The 21,593-nt window shown below is 36.7% G+C and overlaps 3 protein-coding genes across 5 annotated transcripts; 1 reads left to right on the top strand and 2 right to left on the bottom strand.

Moving 5' to 3' along the window:
- Nucleotides 1-818: 818 nt before the first annotated feature.
- On the bottom strand, nt 819-3,679 carry LOC112772710 (protein MAIN-LIKE 1-like). Its single transcript, XM_025817695.2, has 4 exons — nt 3,608-3,679; nt 2,516-3,258; nt 2,311-2,398; nt 819-2,218 (listed from the first exon to the last, which is right to left on the bottom strand). The coding sequence occupies exons 1-4, from the start codon at nt 3,677-3,679 to the stop codon at nt 1,172-1,174; spliced, it is 1,950 nt and encodes a 649-aa protein (XP_025673480.1). The 3' UTR covers nt 819-1,171.
- A 735-nt stretch (nt 3,680-4,414) lies between these two features.
- On the top strand, nt 4,415-5,634 carry LOC112772711 (uncharacterized). Its single transcript, XM_025817696.2, has one exon. It carries the CDS (start codon nt 4,745-4,747, stop codon nt 5,447-5,449), a length of 705 nt encoding a protein of 234 aa, XP_025673481.1. The 5' UTR covers nt 4,415-4,744; the 3' UTR covers nt 5,450-5,634.
- Nucleotides 5,635-5,876: 242 nt separating this feature from the next.
- Nucleotides 5,877-11,235, bottom strand: LOC112772709 (uncharacterized). 3 transcript variants are annotated; one of them, XM_025817692.3, is made up of 9 exons: nt 10,790-11,235; nt 10,587-10,661; nt 9,591-10,495; nt 9,059-9,177; nt 7,801-8,691; nt 7,074-7,392; nt 6,529-6,694; nt 6,329-6,434; nt 5,877-6,230 (listed from the first exon to the last, which is right to left on the bottom strand). In XM_025817692.3, exons 3-9 carry the CDS (start codon nt 10,434-10,436, stop codon nt 6,113-6,115), a joined length of 2,565 nt encoding a protein of 854 aa, XP_025673477.1. In that variant the 5' UTR covers nt 10,437-10,495; nt 10,587-10,661; nt 10,790-11,235; the 3' UTR covers nt 5,877-6,112. The 3 variants fall into 3 exon arrangements, with proteins under 3 accessions (XP_025673477.1, XP_025673476.1, XP_025673478.1); XM_025817691.3 differs by having other exon boundaries at nt 9,591-10,471; XM_025817693.3 differs by having other exon boundaries at nt 9,591-10,471; nt 11,115-11,227.
- Nucleotides 11,236-21,593: the final 10,358 nt, after the last annotated feature.

The following is a 21,593-nucleotide window of genomic DNA, read 5'->3' as shown; positions in this document are numbered from 1 at the left end:
AGGCTGAGGCCCAGATGGGAACCGGACAGCAATTCAGTCAGTACTTGGTGAAGTGTATAGAGGCCAACTTGAAGACCGCGAGATGCTTCACAGTGACCTTGTATGACCGGGATAACTCCGAGTTCACCGTAGCCGAGACCACTCCAACGGGCTCTTTCTCATTGGGTACCTACAGAGTATCGCTTGCGTCTCGGACCTGTGACTGCAGGTACTTCCAGGCACTTCATTTCCCGTGTCAGCACGCACTTGCCTGCTGCGCCTACTCACGGGTTACGTGGTCCTTTTATGTTCACAGCGTGTATCAGATTAGTTCAGTGTTCCGTGTGTACCAGATGGGATTCACACCGCCGATACCGGAGGGCTTCTGGCCACCTTACGACGGGCCAACCGTGATCCCGGACCCTGCCAAGAGGCGTGCAAGAGAGGGTCATCCGAGATCCACTAGGATACGGACGAATATGGACGAGGCAGATCCGAATCGGCCAAAGATGTGTGGCCTTTGTCGCCAACCCGGACACACCCGCCGGAGTTGCCCACAGCTTGGAGGACCGTCTCACACGGGGGGCCAGTAGTAGCGATCTTGTTATTGTTAGTGTTTATTGATTTTTTTTTTCCTGTTACATGTTATGTTAGAGGACTTATGTAATCTGTTGATCTTTTGACCTTCTAGTAATGAAAAAGTTGCATCTGAATTTGAATATAGCTAGAAATCCCATGAATGCAAAAGTTGATAACTAAAGTGTTATATGATTCAATGATAATACATATTCAGTAATCCACTAGGTAAATACCAGATTTTTAAGTACAATAAGATGAAGAAACAACAAGGAAAAACAGCTCTAAAGTAACAACAGTAATCCACATGGGTCAGGTACATGAGTGAACCCTAACGTCCAAAATACATGAAAAGTAAATCATCTAAACAAGTGGGAGTCTGTCCCACAACGACGGGGTACCCGTGGCCTCTGACCTCTGCGGATAAACGGCTCCTCATCCTCTATCTCATCTGCGTCCTCATGCGGGGCAGGCTGTGCGGGTGGCGTAAAATGGACAGGTGCGGCAGACGGCCCGGCGACAGACTGTGATGCAGCGGTGTAAGCGGAATGTGGGGTACCTCCCAAACCAAACTGGTCACCAACAGGTGTCGTAGCAGGCTCGTTCAGATCAACATCTAAGGGTGCCTGCGTGCCCGGGTCTGAGGACGCCTCCTGCCCGGCTCGTCCTCTTGCATGATAGCCGTAATCTCCTCTAGAAACCGTGGACTGCCGAAGTCCGCATCAAGCGTATCTGCCCCAAGGAAGTCCTGCCACTGTGATCCGGGAATAACCCATGGAGTACCGTCCTGCTGAGGCTGGTCGTCGGTGGGTACTCCAACAAAGTAATGTCCAAAAGGACCCGACCCAAGTCCAGCGTCACTAGGCTCAGCCCCGTCACCCATCCCTGAGCCATACCACTCACCTCCGTGCACCCCATCCTGGGTACTAACACCAACAACTGCAGCCGCCCCTGCACCATCCCCGCCCTCGGGCCCATGCTGATCATCCTCATCGTCCTCAGGGTCAGGTGCAGCGGCATGAACCGCAGCACGCCCTCTACCTCTGCCAGGATGGCGTCGTCGTCGACCCCCAGCGGGGCCGGCCTCGTCATCATTCTCTATAGCACGCTCTAGCCACCCCCAGTCACGCTGGCTACGCCGTGTGCCCACGCGAGCTCTCCTATCAACCCGCCGCCTGTCCGGCACGTCGTCAGGTCGATCCATCTCAGGAACTCGCCCAGCTCCCCGCTGTGAGGCCTCAACAGGAATAGCAACGGCTCTCGGATCGCCCAACTGCGGATCTGGAGACAAAAACCTCTTCCCGTACTGACTCCACCACTCCAAGAACTCATGCGACGGACCAGGGTCAGCAACAACATCGAACCTCAGCACGCTCTCCGTACGGGAGTCCCAATACAGATGCCACTTCTCCAAATGGGACGGGAACCATCGATCGCCGCCTCTGCCGTCCTTCGACATCAGAAAGTCGATGTTCAGGGCGGCCTGTGGACGGGGCTGCACCCCTCCAAACTGCGGAAGAACCCTATCTATCTGATGCCACTCTATGACGGCAAAGTAGATAAGCGATGTAACAGACCGCCACAGCACCATATGTCGAGGCTCCAAAACCTCTGGATGCACAACCTGAAGTACGTCGGGGCTGCTGTACGGCATCCAGATAAACTGCACCGAGAACTATACAATGTCAGGGCAACTCGTGATCCCAACTCGTAAATCGTGGTTAAATAAAGAAACTTATTAAGTGACATACTGACCTCTCTGTCCTGCAACCGGTCTATCCATAGCCTCCACATCTGAACTCTAGGACCCTTCTCGCTACTGGAAGGGATGTAACCTGACCACCTGCATCATGCACATGTCTTACAGTTACTTATATGTGTGCTTAGGGTATCCAATACATTATGAATGAACACATAGTTATGTGTAGTAAATTGAAGTAGACAAAGTTTAGTACAGTACCTCGAGGCCAATGGCCAGCTGAACGTCTCAAATCCTGCAGGCCTAAACCGAGGAAATCGCCAGAAAATCCATGACTGAAGTAGCTGAAGTGGGCCCGCTAGCTTGATAACATTTCTGTTCGCCACTCGGCACATGCACCGGTACAACCATGCCAGTGCTGCAGAACCCCAACTGTAGGTCCCCATCTCCTCCAGCCTAGCTACAAACGGAAGCCATCTGATGTGAATGTGGTTGCCGGACTTGTCCGCAAAAAGCTGCGTGCCCAACAACATCATGATGTACGCACAGGCATATCGACGCACAGTATCCTCATCAGCTCCCTCCGGGCACTCACCAAAAGTCTCCTGAAACCAGCTGCAGTTGACCGCGTACTTCTGAACCTGGCTAGGAGGAGGTACCACTCCAAGCAACTCCTCGAACCAAACCCAGGCTGAATGGCCACCCTCGATGTATATATGGAACTCTGATAGGCAGCCGCTGACGTAACGCCCGTCCACTGGCAAACCCAGCTGGTATGCCACGTCCTGGAGTGTGATCGTGCACTCTCTGAACGGCATATGAAACGTGTGCGTCTCTGGACGCCATCGCTCGACAAACGCACTGACAAGGGCCTCGTCCAACCGGAACCATCTATCGTTCCGCCTTGCAAGATGGTAAAGACCAGCCATCTGCAGGTACGGAACGTATCTGTCATCGAGGACCATGCCCTGCTGTCGCCGCATGCTCCTGATGCATCGCTGAGGCTGCGGAAGAAATGAACCGCATTATTAGGACCAACTTAATTACCACTGACATGAAAGATCTAACATTAAACCACTGACATGAAAGATCTAACATTAAACAACCACAACTAAACCGCTAACATAAACCACTAACATAAACCACTAACATAAACCGTTAACTTAAACCACTTACATAAACCACATACATAAACCACTAAGATAAACCGCTAACATAAACCGCCAACTAAACCACCATCTAAACCGCATGCAAAACCAGTAACATAAACCACTAACATAAACCACCATCTAACCCGCATGCAAAACCACTAACTCACATGTACCGGTAGAACAAAGTTATATCCGTACTAACCTCCTCGTTGATGACCCCAGCTATATGGGCGACTCCGTCCAAGCGATATAACCGTGCCGGATCGTCCCCCATCAGCAGAGTATTCCGTTCAGGTCTTTGTCGGAAAGAATCTGGGTCGTTTTCTCTGAGATTTGGTGGGGTAGGAGAAGCTGAGAATGGTTCGAATGAGGCTGATTCGAACTCCTTATATAGCCCAATCACTAGTAATTCGAACCAGATTACTAAGAACGCAGCTTAAGTGTAATTCGAACCAGGGTGGTTCGAATTACTTGAAGACCCTAACTTACCTATAATTCGAACTAGGGTGGTTCGAATTACATGCATTGCTAGTTCGAACCAGCCTGGTTCGATTTACCAACAATTCTTTCTTCCTAATTCGAACTGGCCTGGTTCGATTTATTTCTAAATGCAGTTCGAACTAGCCTGGTTCGAATTACATTAAAATACCATTTGGCTTATTGCTGAATCGATTTTCCTTTTGGCTCATATACGTAAATTTAAAATGATGTTGGCTTATTATGGTGTTTCGCCCGAAATAAGAGTACAATCTCTACACTCGTTATTTTGAAGCTAAATCTACAAATTGCTGTAATCTTACCAGGCTAGCACGTGTTGATATAACCTATTTTTTAATTAAAAAAAAGAATGTTAAATTAAATTAACAAATAAAAATGTCCCACATGTAGTTTTCAGCTTTGCTTTGAAGTTTGAACTAAATTGATGTATGAACATGCTACTTCCTTCAAGATTTCCAGATAATTCTACACAAGGATAAATACTACAGTAAATACACTTTGCTGTAACACAACTCACACTGTACAATGCTAGTTTATAAATTTGGGATAAGAACAAAAAAAAGTAACTGAAAAATGAAGCACTAAACCTTTCAACGAGGCCATAAACAGTGGCACATCCTCCAATCACACTCCAGAACTTACCATTCACTTTTTAACCCCACGTATCTACATGCTTCATGACCACTTGACACGTGGCCATCCACACGTCAACTTTTAGAAAACCCATCTTAGGTTTGGCTGGTTATATAAGATAAAACAAAAAGTGAAAAAATACATACTCCATTAACCTTCATAGTTTGTCTATCAACATCTGCAAAGAAGCTTGAAAGGGAAGGGAAGAATGGGTCCAAAGCGTGGTCAGAAGGTGGTGGTCAAATCCACCAGGAAAGTTGTGCAAGAAAGTGTTCAAGTTTCGATTGTGGGTAGCAGCAGCAAAAGAACAAGAAGAGGGAACAACAAAGATATTCAGACAGGTGACGAGGTTGTAGGAGAAGAAAATGTGAGGATTATTCCAGTTCAAGAAGGGACTCCTCAACCCAAAGATGCAAGCACCACCACCACTGTCACTACTCAACAAGACGACCAAGGAGAACAAGAACATAATGCTGAAACACAAGAACAAAATATTGACACTACTGCCACAGCTGTTTCTCATAAAGAAGAACCCAAAGAGCCATCATCTAAAGAGGATGATGAAAAGAAAGCTAAGACCCATGAAAGGAATGATGGTAAAGGGAAGAAGAAGAGAAGAAAGAGGTCAAGTGGAGAAGGATATAAGAGATATGTGTACATGGTGTTGAAGCAGGTACACCCTGACATGGGAATTTCTTCACAGGCCATGACTGTTCTGAATAACTTGATGGGTGACATGTTTGAAAGGCTAGCTGATGAGGCTTCCAAGCTAAAAACATACACAGGGCACATGACATTGTCATCAAGGGAGATTCAAGGGGCAGTGAAGCTGGTTCTGCCTGGGGAGCTTGGAAAACATGCCATTGCTGAAGGGGCCAAAGCTGTCACCAACTATATATCCCATGATGCCTGATATAGGCCATAAGTTGAAGCTTTCTTCTCTGTGTGAACTTGTTGTATAGTCAAGTGTATGTGTACTGTGTGTATTTTCTTTTGTTTTTGCATGTTTTAGGAGTAGATGTGAACAATATGCTTTCCTTTTATGTTGGAAACTGTGTCACCGCTTTAAGATTGTAAAAATCTAACTGCTTACTATCATGAGAGTGTACTACATTTTAAAGTTCCTTTTTCAAGCATTTAGTAACAAAGGTTTAACTAACAACACGACTACTATAGTAAAAAAATTACCTAATTGTGAACACCGAAAAAAAAAAAAGAAATTAGTAACTCTGCTCATTATGAAACCTCCACGCTCTACACACTACCAACGGAAAATGCAACTTTACATCATAAGTATTATAAAATTTGAAAACAAGTGAAGGAAATCCAATCACTCAAAATCTCAAAACCGATATTTACTTTATTTATTTCAGAAACATGGCCCTCAAAAAATTGCCATCAACTGTTCCATTGTTGCACTTAACAAGTTGACATAAATACAGGTAATCACATCAAGAAGCAAAAGGACGGAGAAGGACATCAACTTAAAAATAAGGTACCTGGAAATCTCCAGGAAATAAAAACTTGTGCGGATTCTGTAATTTTGGCTATATGTAACCCCTTTTTAATGTCTAAACTATAGTATGGAATAAGCACGAATTACTTCAACAACTGGTGCTTGACACATTGGACACTTCCTTCCACTTCGGTGCAAATCATTAGCACAGTTAGAACATGTGCACATGTGCCCACATCTGCAAGGGAAAAACCAAAAAACAAAATGCTTGTTAAGAGATTAAACTCGAGAGCAAAATTGGCTGCTGATGTATCAAAATGATACTGAATAGTTTACCTGTACAAGAGAGAATCAATATTGCTTTCGCAGCAAATGCAGCAAACCCCTTTCCTCACGCATTCCCATTTGGATTTATCATCTGGTGAATCATGGTCACGTGTTCCTATGATTAAATCAATTCAACTTGGTCTTAGAGCTAATGAATTAATGAATGATACAGGTAGAAAGACAAAATGTGGGCTTGAAAAAATGTATACCTGATGAACCAGTTGAGCGATTTAGGGCCGCAGAAACCTCTTGTCTTATTGAGCGTTGCAACTCAAGCTGCATATCCATGCAGGTCTCCAGCATTCTCTGCATATTGTTCATTCTTTGCTGTAGCCTAACCATGTCAACTCTCAAGTCATTAATGACATCCCATTCCTGGCAAATTTCGAACCAGAAAAGATTACTCCCATAATAACACAAATATATGACATTTTAATGATTCATTAAAATCTAAATAAGATTTCATGATCGAATATTACTCCCTCCGTGTTATTTTTACTCTATTCAAAAGGTTTAACAGACAAAATTGATGTGCCAGATAAAATGTGTATCAAGATGCATTGATCTAGATATACCAAAATTTTCACATGGAATATAACGTTATCTAATATATGTAGTTAATCTTACTTGGTGAGACAGATTTACATATGATAATAACACAATAATAAGATGGAAAGGGTGGACAATTTAGTCTCAAGATTATGGAGGCTAAAGGAAAAGCTGTCAGTCCTACAAATTAACGTAATTAACGTACCATTCCTAGGCGTTGATTATTTATATCATGAGGTGACCATCTGTCATGACGGGAGCGGCGGTGATCCCATATCGGCGGTGGCGGAGGTGGTGGCGGCAAGGGTTGACGACCAAGTGAGCTATTAACAGCATCCTGAGTACCAACAATCGGATCCCTGTTCTGTTGCTCAAGCTCCTGCGCTGCCGAGGGAGAGAAAGGGGTGGTTGTTTCTTGGAGCTCCCACTCAACATTAGCATGACTCTGCCTTTCAACGTATGATTGTATCAACTGATCAAGGCTTTCACGAAAACTGCTGCGAAGGAGGTTTGAGACACTTCTCCTGCAAACAGAAAAGAAAACTTCGTTGAGAATCACGTATTTCAATTTTAAACAGCGCTAAAACCCAAGATACTCGAATACATCAAATTATCATAATCATCCCGTATGATTATTATTCATGTAATACCTCAGCATTTATATTTTTAGCAAATACCTATTCTCATTATTTTTCTCTAATCATATATTCGTTTTGCAATCTTGCCTACTTCAATTAAAAACAGTAGATTTGTTACCCTTATTAACCATGACGATATTCAATTGTGTGTAGTTGTATATTATACTTGATATTATATATTCCCGTATCTTAATCTTAAGGTTTAATATAACTATCATATTTGCATCATTTTGTATCCAGACACTTATCCATACCCTTACAATACAGGCTGAAACTCCAGTCATTTCTACGTACCTACTTAGCAGTTCCCTGAGTTCGACACTGTACACATTGTCATCTTCGGGAAAATAAAATCCATGAATTCTACCAACTGGAGCTGCTTCATGATCAGAAGGTCCTCCCAACCAAATTTCTACAGCCTCTTGAAAGCCGCTGTCCTCCTGCCACACTTCAGGCCCTTCTTGTAGGCGAGAATTTTCTCCATCTTCATTTCCAAATGTGTTTTGAGGTAGTTCATTTGATGAGCCACCGAGTTGATTATTGTCAACACCATCCTCAGTGCTACTCCATTCAATGCTAGTTTGATGCCAGTCACTTCCTTCATTTTCAGAAATAGCCTCTTCTGGTTGCTCTACTTCTGGAGCAACAGATACATCCCAATCTACATCAGCAGCAATATTGCCCTCTATACTATTGCTGTGATGTGATAAGTAGCTTTCATTATCAGTTATACCACCCAGCTCAGATTGCTCAATATGTACCTCATTTACCTGCATATTGCTAGGATCTCTACCTTCAATTTGCAACCTTTGTTGGGTGAGGCCACTAGAAGCATCTTCAGTATCCATAACAACATTTTGTCCAATGCTATCGCTGCCTTCAACCTCAACACTTGATGCCAATGCCTGATCAATTTCATTAGCATAAGCACCAGAATCTTGACAGTCTAGATTCTCACAAGTAGATTGTTGAAAACAGTTTTCCCTGCCAGATATGCCAATTTCATCACTTCCACTGTTATTAGACTCCAACTTTTTAGCATGTACAGATGGGACAGTTTGTGAACTGCTGGCTCCAGCATGTTCAATTGCATTAACATCACCATCAGTGTCAGATGAGGCATCGGAAAGGTTGCTTGTTGCTTGACTGCAACCAGAATTGTCCTTTCTGGAAAAGAATCCTTCCCTGTTCAGAAGTTAATGTCATTAACACAAAGCATATACGTAATATATGAAAAATGGGCCAATAACAACAAAGAACAGTTACATTTCCTTTTGGTTTTAGGAAGAATAAGGTGAGAAGGGTATTATTAAGAATTTTAGCCACCAGGTAAAGAAAAGTCGGGAGACTTTATAATATGACATAATTTTTAAATGATTCTCTAGCACCAGTTGTCATCACTCATCAATCATCAATTTGTAAAAATAACAATGGGAAAGCAAAAGAAGTCACGACTAAGTAAGTAGTGAGAGAAAGAAAGAAATACAGAAGCATTTACATGAAATAGAATTTGAAGTTTCTTCTCAACTTAATTGTATTAGGAACTGCATACCTTAGACCTGATACAGTCTGTTTTTGCCTCAATAAACCTAATTCACTTTCCGCAATGGAAGTGGACCTGTTATTATCAGTTGATCTATCATTTCTCAAGAACCTGCCTCTAAGCAATGCCTGAAAATAATTTGAGAAACAATCATAAACTGCAAGAGCAAAGCTCAGATACAAATCACATCCTAGACTTTCAATTATTCTTCTAGTTCTTCAATCCAAAATTTCTAAATTATTTCTACGAGATTTTCTGTTCTATAATACACACTACAATACTCCATAGAGGCATAGACTATGTCTATGCAACTAAACCATTTCACTTCATCTTCCCCCAGAAATAATGCATAAAAGAAAGAGTGTTTTTGCTCAAGGTGGATTCTAACTCAACTAGATCAAGTATTTTACCAATCACAAAGGAGAACAAATATTCAATGCACACACTTCATTCACATATTCTGCAAATACTGTAAATATAAAAATTATATATTAAAAAAAAGAAAGAGAAAAGAAAAGATACAGAACATTTGTGAGACAACCTGAATGCGATTGCGGTGGGGGAAACGGGATACAGCCCGGTGTTCAAACAACTCCTGAACTTCTCTTTGCCTTTCCACCTCAGCCTTCTTGAGCATATCAAGCAGAACCTGCCGGCCACGCAATCTACGGATTCCCCTCCGTGTATGCTCAGATTGGCCGTCATGCTGATTAACAACGAATCCATCCCGAACACGATCAATTTGGTTACCGATCTCTAAAGATTGGTCTTCCCTGTTTTCACTAGAAGACACAACTCTCTGCTGGCTACTCATCTGTACCCACTCCCTAATGATACTCACCCTCTCCTGCTCAGTTTCCCCAAGCCACTGTCTCCTTGAACCACCACTTCCTCTGGGAACATTTGATGCACGATGATCCCCAGCACCACTATTCATCCATTCCCTGAAAATTTGCCTCACTCTTTCCCTTTCAACTTCTCCAAGATCTGAAGAGCTCTCACAATTAGAATTGCCTAAACCCTCATGTTCATCGTCACGAGAATCATTCTGACTTTGTGACTGTGACCATGTTTCTGATTCATTCTCACCCGAAATTGCATCTTCTATCATATGCCCTTCACCTTCTCCTCTCCGAGGGACATCTTCCTGCGACAGGTCCGAGATCAATCCATCACTCCTCTGCCTAATTAACAACTCCCCAGACCTCCCCTGAACTTGACCCGCCATGTGTTCATCCTCGATTTCTCGCCACATTTGCAAGAGGGAAGATGAACGGGCACCTCCCCTCCCTCCTCCATCCCCTCGCCTACCTGATAACTGAGAATGAGACTCCCTAAGAAGTGTAGAGTCAATCACAGCCACACTATGCACACCAGCAATAGCCATCTCTCTAATTCACTTTTTTCCAACAATGCACGCAACTGATACAATAAAAGATCTCTTCACTTCAATTCAATGACAAACCACCATATTCAAATGCATTAAAATTTGCATAGCAGAGTAAAAGAAAAGGAAAATCAGTGGCCAGTTGAGTACCAATAGGCACATGAAGGGGACCAAATTTTTCCAGCTGAATGTATTATTAATGTTACAGCTAAACTACACCTTAGCCTGCCAAAATAGTAAACAAAGTTAAAAGGCATAAGTGCAAAATAACAAAAAAAGACAGCATTAAAATTACGAGAAAATTTGAGAACTGTATGTGTTTGTGTGTGAGAGAGAGTGAAGAACGATTTTACCAGTGAAATGAAGTGAAGTTATGCTTTTGGTTTGTGAGTAAAGCAAAAGAAACCTAACTGTTCTGTGAAATGAACAAAATTCACAGAGAGAGAGAGAGAGAGAGAGAGAGAGAGAGGGAAGAAACGGTGATTTAGGAAACGAAGGAATGAAAAGGAAAAAGGGGACACGTCAACGGCGGTGATGGAGAACGGAGCCGTCAAATTAACGTTTTTCCGAAGGAGTCATCATTGTGTGAGTGTGTGACATGTGGCGATATCTCGATTTTCTTATTCCGGCAAATTGACGGCAACGTTTACGAATCTTAAATCCAACGTGAAGTTTCACCTTTCACGCAAGGCTTAAACGCCGTCGTTTCGAATTTTCGGTCTTGCATTCTTCCCAACATCACTCTTTCTTTCCCCGCTTTTTCTCTTTTCTTTTTTCTTTTCTCCGCTTTTGTTTTTTCTTCCTATCAAACTATATATATGCTTATATAGTTTGTTGTGTGCCTTTTACATAAATAATTTTTCAATTAAAAAAATAGGTCCCAGTCAAATATTCAAATAATGCATCATAAATTTCGTCAATGATACTAATCATACTGTCATATGTTTGTATTTTAGTCTTATCATATCTTGGATTTAATTACTGGTGGTATTTAATTCTTATCCCTAAAAAGTAAGGTTCTGGCACTGAATTATTACTCACGTCAAAGACAGTGGGCATGGCAAAATTGACAAAATATTAGTGTGGGGGTTAGGTTAGGTATGAATTGAGGAAAATACTTCGACTAAAATATTCATTCAATATAAAACAAAATGAGTTGAAAATTAGTTGTGAAGAAATGGTCTCAGTGCCCAATTAATGAGAGGAAAAGCTGAATCAACTAATTTTCAAACAGTATTAACTTTATTGTAGTCAATCAACTAATGGTCACAAATTATTTCATATAATAATGAATTTAATTTTTTATAAAAATAATTTATGCTAATATATTTAATCAAATATCGTTATATAGATATAAATATTGTTGACTGCTACATTTACTCATTTAACAGAAAAAAAAAAAAGAAATATATATATATACACTTAATTAACTATTCTTAATCGAATGTCTATATAAAATACGAGAAATATTATAAGATCATCATAATTTATTATTTTTTATCGGTCGTTAATTATCAATGTTTAAAAATATGGTATAAAATATGTTGTTGGATTATTAGATTAAAAAAAGAGTTAATAGTTAAATAATAATTAAAAATAATAAATTCTAATAATTTTTTAACATTTTTCATAAATTATTTTGTATTAGTTGCAGTTATAGTAGTTATAGTATTTTAACAAATTTTTGTTAAAATTAAAATAAATTTTTTTATTATTTATTTAGCAACCCTGCCTTTTTAAAAAATGCTAAATTTTTTTATTAAAATATAAAAAAAATATAATTTTAATTTTAATAATACTTATATAATCATTATAGTCATCATAAATATAGACATATTAAAATTCACCATATATATACACGATAGAGAGCTTTCATCTCAAATTATTAAACCCTAAAAAAACTAATATCTAAATATATTTGATATGTTAAAATTAATAAATAATTTAAATTCTTTATTTATAAATTAAGATACATAAGACGATGAGTTAGGGTGTAACATATCTTTTCTTTTGTATTTATAAAAGTAAATATATTATTTAAATCATGAATGAAATAAAAACAAAAATATAAAATCAACAATAATATAAAGAAAAGAATTATTTATACAAACTTCATAATTTAAAAGGGTTCGGATAAAATTCGATTATTTATAATAAAATAGACAAATTTAAATCTTCTAAATTTTGAATTTTCACTTTAAAGAATAAAATATGATTTCTCTCTTTAAATATTTGTTTACTTATATTTTTTCTTAGTTCCACCTATCAAATAAATGGTAAGAAATCACATTTTATCTTTTAAAATAATTAAAATTCAAAATTTAAAAAATTTAAAACCAAAACAGACGTATGCATATAAAAATAAGTTTAAAAAAAAAAAACAAAATTCAATTCTTTAAATTCACAAGACATTGATTAGATAATTGTTGTAATCATGAGGTCATTGTTTAATATAATCTTTACTTATATCCTCCGAATCCGCAACAAGTTCTTTTCATTATTGATGATTTTGAGCATATAGAGAATCCAAAAGTAAGGCAGGCAAATTAATCATCATCAATGGGGAAAGTTACACTTATCTGTAAATTCCGTGCCTCGTTCATCCTCCACATACTACAAAATTAGTGTAGCATGTGGCCATTAATTTAAACTAAGAGAGTTAATTATACTATTACTATATGCAATGGAAGATTAGAAAGGTAATGCCGTAATAATTAAGTTCACAAAAGGCTGTCCCCAACACAGAGACTTGGGTAGACGCATACCTCATTTTTATATTCGTCGTTACTTTGTTCATCTAAGATATTAAAATCCATTGGTATACATATATAGATTCTAGTTATTATTATAATTAGTTAAAGAAGAAAAGTTCTTTATTTGGATAAAGGTATTCTAATTATTAACATGTCTACCTAAAGCGGCTTCACCCTAATCATCAGCTTGCTTTATATACAACATATACAGCATAAGCTTTCCTCACTTTATCACTTTATATATATATTTTGTGCATTCAGCTTTCATTGGAATATTAATACATAAATAAATAAAAGCATTCTAACAATCAATCAGATTTAATTTGTTTGGTCTTCTTTTGTATTTTGGTTTTTCTGTTTTAAAAAAATTATGAAAGGACTTAGATATTTGCAATGATGATGCAGCAAAAATTGAATCTTTTAGAACTTAGGATAATATATTTGTACTTTATGATGCATGGATATTGACAAGGACACGGGACACGTTGACACGCGAATTTTAAAATCTTATATGACACATGAATACGCATATATATAAAATATAAAGAATTTTTTAGATAAATCGTAATGATATTTTGATATTTTATTGATATTAAAATATAAATTAAATTTTTAATGTCTTATTTTAATTATATCAAGTATTTAACATATTTTTTTGTTTTAATAAATAATAATATATACTATATCTAAATTTATTTTAAGAATATATGTTAAGAATAAGATTGGACACGCTGACACGTGATGGTATTTAGATGTGTCCAGGCGTGTCCGGAGAAGAATTTTTTATTTTTTTATTAAGACGCGGTTGGACACAGTAAACACACGTGTCGAACGAGTGTCGTATCCGAAATGCGTCCGATACGCAGACACGCCAACTCAGCGAAGTGTCCGTGTTTCATAGTTTGTACATTATTAGAATAACTATGATTTATTTCCAGCAAAACTATATAGGGCCCCTTGTCTGAGGGTATTCAAACCCTACCTTTTAGCCACTTGTTGATGATTGCCTATATCTTAGGTGACAAATTTCCCAACACATTGCATGCAAAGTCCTAAAGCCACGGAGGGTCATGTTCCTATGTCTCTAACCTCTCCTTATCAAATCAAAGTAATATAACAAATATAGATAAGCAATTTATGATTTTCCTAGTTCTTATTGTCTACATGAAGTAGATGGCACTCTCTTAATTATTTTCGGTTATTTTTGCTGGAGAGTCAACGTTCCATTCAGGTAGATGGGAAAAATGCTTGTTACCCTTTGATAGGGAGAGTTATTTTGTTTTCATATGTAAGCAAAAAGGGTAAAACAAAAATAGTGACTACAACTAAAAATAAAAAAAGTGCTACATGGCTATTAGCGAGTGATATTTGATTTGATTAAGCCGCACAAAATTCAATAATATCTTTTATATATCAATCAAACAAAGAAACAGTTGCATGAGGATAAATATCTATATAGTACGTAAAAGGTAGCTGGAAGATGTTATGTTTGGTAGCTTTCAGTTCCTTTGTATGAATTATTGATCTTAATTCTTATCTACTGGAGCTTCTTTTCAGCAAAACTCCAATCAACCTTAAACCCCACAAAACAGTTTGCACCTTAATGATGTAGGGTACATGGTACTTTCATCTCCAAAATTGAACATAACTCCCACTTTTTCTTTTTCCTTTTTTCCCTTGAAATTAAAATGAAATGAAAATTTGGTTGGAGCCAGAGAAACCCTTTATTGAAGATGAGATTTAACAATATATTATGATTGTGATTGGGAACAGGAACAACCGAACACAAAAACATTGTTAAGAGATGCCAAAGAGTCGTTTTCCTTCTACTAATAAGCAATTAGTGTTGCTTTACTTGCTAGGTAGGCCTATTTTAATTTCCTTTCATGAATAATTAATAGTACTTAAAATATTGTTGAAATTGAAAGAGGATTGCATGTCCCGGGTCACATTCCACCACCAACTATACTTCACTTGCAATGAATTCAATGCAAGGCACCCTAAAATAATCATGTAGGGGAGGTTTTCTGTATCTAAGACATTTTGTTGAGAGCTTGGATCTAGACTTTGTTGTTGTTTCCAATAAATACTACTCATTTTGGATCTTGATGTGCAAATTTTGGAAATTCACCTTGGATTGGTATTTAGTAAAAGTTTACATTTTACACACACCCGCACAATACAAATTCAGTTCAAAAGTTTGTCGCTAATCAATAAATATTATTATATTCAATTCTCGATATTTGTTTAAACAAATAAGTGAACTAATTACTCTACTAACTAAGATTTGCATCTAGGTTTAAATATTTAACTCACATGAAACAATAAAATTGGGCCATATCTTTGTTGTACTGTACTTTTATTTTTGGGGTACAAGTTGTACTGTACTTATTGAAGCATAGAAAGGATGATACACGTTGACCCATTTGAGGTTAAAGAGCAACCATTTTTTCGTTTTTGTATTCAAGAGAAACTTTCTTTTATGGCCATACGTATTGTAACACCACTAGTCCATTGGGCCTTGAAACCCAATAGCAATATATATTTACTAAAAATAGCAAAATATACCAACCCAAATTGGCATAGATGGATGAGGATTTGTATCCTTTAACCATCTCTCTCGAGTTCGATACTCACTCAATGATAGGAATGGAGCTTGTTTGCTTGGGAGGGTCATCCACTTTACCTTTGCAGTACCCGAGAAATTCATTAGGCTTTCGGCCTGATGAATACCCTGGTGCAAACAAAAAAAAAATAGCAAAATATACTCCATTTTAATACCCAAAAAAATAACAAAATATACATAATTTTGTTAATAATCCTCCCGCTAATTAGGGGTGTTCATGGATCGGATCCAATTCACATATCCACGGTATTTATCCAAATCCGATGCGAAAATTGCTGATATGAATCTGATTCGCAAGGCTATCAGATCAGATTGGATCCGATCCACACACTTATAAGATCGAATTGCAGATTTTATGAAGGTATCCGCATATAAAAATAAACTTTAAAAAATATTTTTGTGTTTTGCGGATATATCCGATATTTGCAGATCGAATCAGATCAGATCCAATCTTAAAAACTGCGGATATTGAATTCGATGATTTTAGTGCGGATCGGATCGAAATTTTGGTCATATCCGATCCGATCTGCGTTCACCCCTACTGCTAACTACAAATTAAAGCAGGAAACCAAAAAAAATATACAAATTAAAGCAATCCTAAACCAACTTGGATTGGTCGAGTAATCAACTCACTCGTCTTCATAAGTAAGGCATTCGAATCCTGGCTTGTGCATGTAGCAACTTATTGGATAGCAACAAACCCTTAAATAGAGTTCAAATTTACGACAAATTAATCATTAACCTGTTACCTTGGAGTTACCGTGGACAACCTATATATATAAAAAAAAAGCCATGCAACTAGCTACTTTTTTTTTTGTCTCTATGCGATCATGAACTAGAAGTAACTAACTAGAAAAACTAGAGTAAGTACACGTGATTTTTTTTGTTAGAAAAAACAATCATTTGCACCCATAAATTTTATAAATGTTGATAAAAAAATTCATCAAATAAAAAAACTAACATATTCGTGAAAGATGAGTTCAATATAAAAAAAATATATGAATCCTAATATTTTGTTGACTTTTTAATAAAATTTCAAATTACCCCTATCTTTGTCCTCCCCAATCCTACCACTCCTACCCCTTTCTCTTTCTCTTCCTCGCAATATGAAACAAACCCAACTTTGCACGGCAGCAAGCTCCTCTCCTTTCTCAAAGCATAGTTGTCTGAACTAGCTACTGGATCACTTGGTCACTGGTTAAAGCGATAGATCACTGGTTGAATCGTTTAATCCAGTCCCACATAAATTAAAAAAAATAGTCAAAAACTTAAAATTAAAATTTAAAATACATATATTCACTAACATTTTAATAAGCATTAAACCTCAAATTCTAAAAATAACTAATACAAAAAATAAACATAAAATTTATTAGTACTATTATCTTAGTATCTTAATTTGATGAAGCCATCGTAATCAACCAGAAATAATTTACCAGGAATAATATAGAAAAATAATCTACCAGAAATAATATACAACAACAACAGCAATATATTACACTATAAAACAAAAAATTGAACAATCTAGCAGGAATCAACAAGTTATAATCAACCAAATATAATCAACAGAATTAGATAATCAACATCATTAATCAATTAATTCTAATTAAATACTGAATTGCTAAAATATTGAATAACCTAAAAAAAATAAAAACACGTACCTAATGCACAACAGGCAGAGAAGAGGAAGATCGGAGACCAAGCACGGCGACGATAACAACAACGACAGGGGCAACCAGGGACACGACGACAACGACGACAGGGGCGACCAGAGATGCGACGACGATGACAGACGCACAAAATAGGAGGCGACGAGCCAAAGTAGACGAAACTCCCAGGAGAAAACGCAGACGGAACTGCCACGAGAGAACACAAACGGAACTGCCACGAGAGAACGCAGATGAAACTGTCGAAAGAGAGCGAAAACTATATGATTTCTTCATGAGAATAGGTAAGTAGCGGATGACAATGGTGTTTGATCTTTCGACTCGAAAAAACACAAACAGAAAAAACAGGCTAGTCGGTGAGGTGAAAAAGTATCAATGGAGTGACAAAAGGTAAGAAAAAATGGCATAGAAAAAAAGTGTAAAAACTACGATGATTTCATCGCAAGGAAAACAACTTATTCTCTTCAAGGAGTATACCATTACTCTGATATTATGTTAGAAACAAGAGACTAGACTAGAGGAAGGATTTATATATTATTGAGTGTATTTAAGTTGTCTATTCAAGTTGTCTCAAATGATACAATATAAAAGAATATTTATAGATATTAAGAGAATCGTAATAATAAAAACGTAATATCTTATAATAAATATTCAGATATGCTAAATAATGCTAATTGGTCTTAATTCATCATAATTATATTTTAATACTGAGCATGTTAGGGGTATATGCTTTTATTATAGTAAGGTGGGTGGTTTTCGTGGATTGCACTTTACGGCTATGCACCGTTTCAGAGAAAACTTGGAGGAGTGGCTAGTACCTTTTTAGCAGCACTTAGTTAACTATAACTGTCACTTGGACAATTCCCACTTAATCATCATTTTCTCAATGTGTAAATAAATTGACAATACAGTAAATGAATACACCATCAGAGAATTCGTTTTCTTCCATATGTCTATATACTATTATCGTTACTTAATTTTTTAAACAAAGCTTGTATCTTGATTTGGATTATGCATCTTGGCACATTCAGATGTTATTTGCATTGAGCATTTGAGCAAGTGGAATAGAATTTTTCTCTCTGGGTCATAGATGGAATAATATAAACCCATATTATTGTTGTACTTTATACTTGAAGCCCAGAAAGGTTGATAGACATGACTCAACTATTTTATCTACCAAAACATGAAGCTAAACAATTTTTGGTAAGGCAAAAGACCAAAGAACTAACGTTTTTTATTGCCACGTATATTGACTCAATTGGGCCTTGATACCTAAATCTTGAATTAATCGTACGTCTTTACCCCAAAAAAAAAAACCAACAAAAACAATTGAAACTAAAAGCTCTAACTATTTGTCGCTGTTTCTTTTCTTTGGGTTTCTTGGCCCATTTTCTCTATTAAATCTCACGTTGTCTAAATTTAAAAATTTGATAGTTCTTATAACTGTGATAATTCTTATCTTTTGAGGTAGTTTTTGAGATAATAAATCAAAAAATAAAATTTTACATTCAAACAAAATACTTGACCAAGTCTAATTTAGTTGTTATAACAACTTTTTAAATCACGCGCTCCTTCTACTTCTCCTTCTTCGTCTCCTTCTCTGTTTCTTTCTCCTTTTCCTCCTCCTCGTCTTTCTTCTTCTTCTTCTAAATTCGCGCAGGTTCTCCTCCCCCTCCTTCTTCTTCTTCTTCCAAATTTACACACGCAGGTTCTCTTCCTCCTCCTCTTTCTTCTTCCCTAATGTTGCGTCTTCTTCTTTTTCTTTTTCGTTATCGTTATCGCCAATAACATCAATATTTTGCTAACTTCATTATTAATTCTGATTTTCTCTGATACCATCATTAAATAATTTTAATTCATTTATTAGTTTATTTCGGTTCATTTGTGTGCTAATTGAGGTTCACTTGATGCTGCTGATAAGTATTGGCCAAATTTTTTATTCTTTACCTAATTTTTTAACTGTTTGTTCAAATCTAAATCGAATTCGGTTTATTTATGAATTGAGTTAGGTTCACTTGATACTACTTTTAAGTATTCACTAAATTTGTTATTCCTTAAAAAATTTGGTTCATCTCTTAGCTTAATTGAATACATTTGCATGCAGAAATGAAATGAAATATGTTTTTCTTGCTGATTGAATGTTTTTCACAGATTTGAATCGAATTCGGTTCATTTGGGAATTAAGTTAGGTTCACTTGATTCTATTGTTAAGTGTTCACCAAATCTGTTGTTCCTTAAGAAATTCGGTTCATCTTAGTTTAATTGAGTTCATTTGGATGCAGAAATGAATTGAAATGTACTTTTCTTGTTGATTGAATATTTATCACATTTTGTTTAAATCTGAATTGAATTTGGTTCATTTGAGAATTGAGTTAAGTTCACTTGATTTTACTGTTAAGTATTCACCAAATTTGGTTTATTTTTGGATCCAAATGAACCTCAATTAAAAGGAGAAAAAGAAAAAACGAAGCAATAATAGTAACAATAAAAAAATGACGATTGAGAGAAAACACGCAAAGAAGAAGAAGGAATGCAAAAAGGAAGAAGGAGGAAGGCGAAGAAGAAGGAGGAATGTGAAGACAAAGAAAGAGGAAAACGAAAAAGAAGAAGAAAGAACGCGAAGACAAAGACAAAGATGAAGAAGCGTTATTGAAACACGCGTGTATATTCGCCGATATAATAAAAGTGGTTTTTGTTGAGTTTGAACCTGTTTGATTAGATTTAGATACAAAAATATTTGAATATGTAGTTAAATTGTAAATTAAATACACTTAATTTCTTATATGGCATCAGGACAAAATGATTATAGGTCACTTTCACACTATAATAAATTCAATTACGGAAACCGGACTCATCCCCACCCTTATATATATATATATATATATATATATATATATATATATATATATATATTTTTGTGTGTGTGAGACAAAAAAAAAATAACAAAAAAATATTCATACTTTTTTAGAATTCACCACCAATCTGATAATAAGAATCGAAAAGATTAAGTGCATCCATTTTTTTTAAAAGTATATTTATTTATATAATTAAAAAATATAAAATAGATGTAATTATTTGTATAAACTACTTCTCAGTGCTCAGTCCTCACAAAGGTAGCGTTTGTTTTGAAGTACTGAGACAGAGACAGAGACTGGTACTAAAATTTCTGTTTCTGTCTCTAAAATTTCAGTATTTCAGTACCTCTAAAAAGTAGGGACATATGGGACTGAAATTTTTAGAGATGGAGACTGAAACTTTAATAACATTTTATACCTAAAATACTTTCATTTTAATTAATTAATTCCAAATTTACCCTTTGTACAAATTAAATTAGAGTTTTATTCTTGTTTCAATTCCTGTCTCATATTTTGCACCAAACAGAATATTGAGATTTATTTTAATCCCTGTCTCTTAGTCTTTGTCTCTCAGTCTCAGTCTTTTCATCTCTGTCTCTCCACCAAACGCTATCAAATAGATGGAAGCTTTTGGAATTCTAGGTAGCACTGGATGAGCTATGAGCGACGAGTTGAAAATAAATTGCACAAATGAATATATATGCTATGTATATATTTTTTACGATCAACATTATGCAAAAACCTCAAAGTATATGACATAATCACATAAATTTAAATCAAAACTCCAAAACAAGTACGATCTGGGTATATACGTTGTAAGGTTCTTGAATCTTGCTTGGTAGTATAATGCTAGTGCATGACCTAAGTCACAAACCGCACTAATATTATTCGCTTTCCATATGTGTCACAATAAGCCTCACATGTCAATGCAACTACCCCAATATAATTAACCCCAAAATTACTTTACACCATTTCTAGTAATCAGAACGTGAGACGAAACTTCTACTTAATTAAAGAATTAAACCACCCTTTTTCAAGATTTAACACATCTTTTCTTAAAAGAATTAATAGTTAAAGACATTTTGCTTTCATTTATTTAAATATTTATGATGGAGGAAATAAAGAATAAGATTTTGTTCCATGAAGCATATACCACACGCGCATGATATTACATGCGTTGTCCATACGTAGATGCAGCTTGTGAACTTTTCTAAAACATGGCGCGTGGCTTGTGACATGAATAACTCACTGCATGCCAT

Source organism: Arachis hypogaea, chromosome 18, assembly GCF_003086295.3.
Source record: "Arachis hypogaea cultivar Tifrunner chromosome 18, arahy.Tifrunner.gnm2.J5K5, whole genome shotgun sequence".
In the NCBI taxonomy this organism is placed as follows: domain Eukaryota; kingdom Viridiplantae; phylum Streptophyta; class Magnoliopsida; order Fabales; family Fabaceae; genus Arachis; species Arachis hypogaea.
This window is presented reverse-complemented; position numbering and strand designations above follow the sequence as displayed.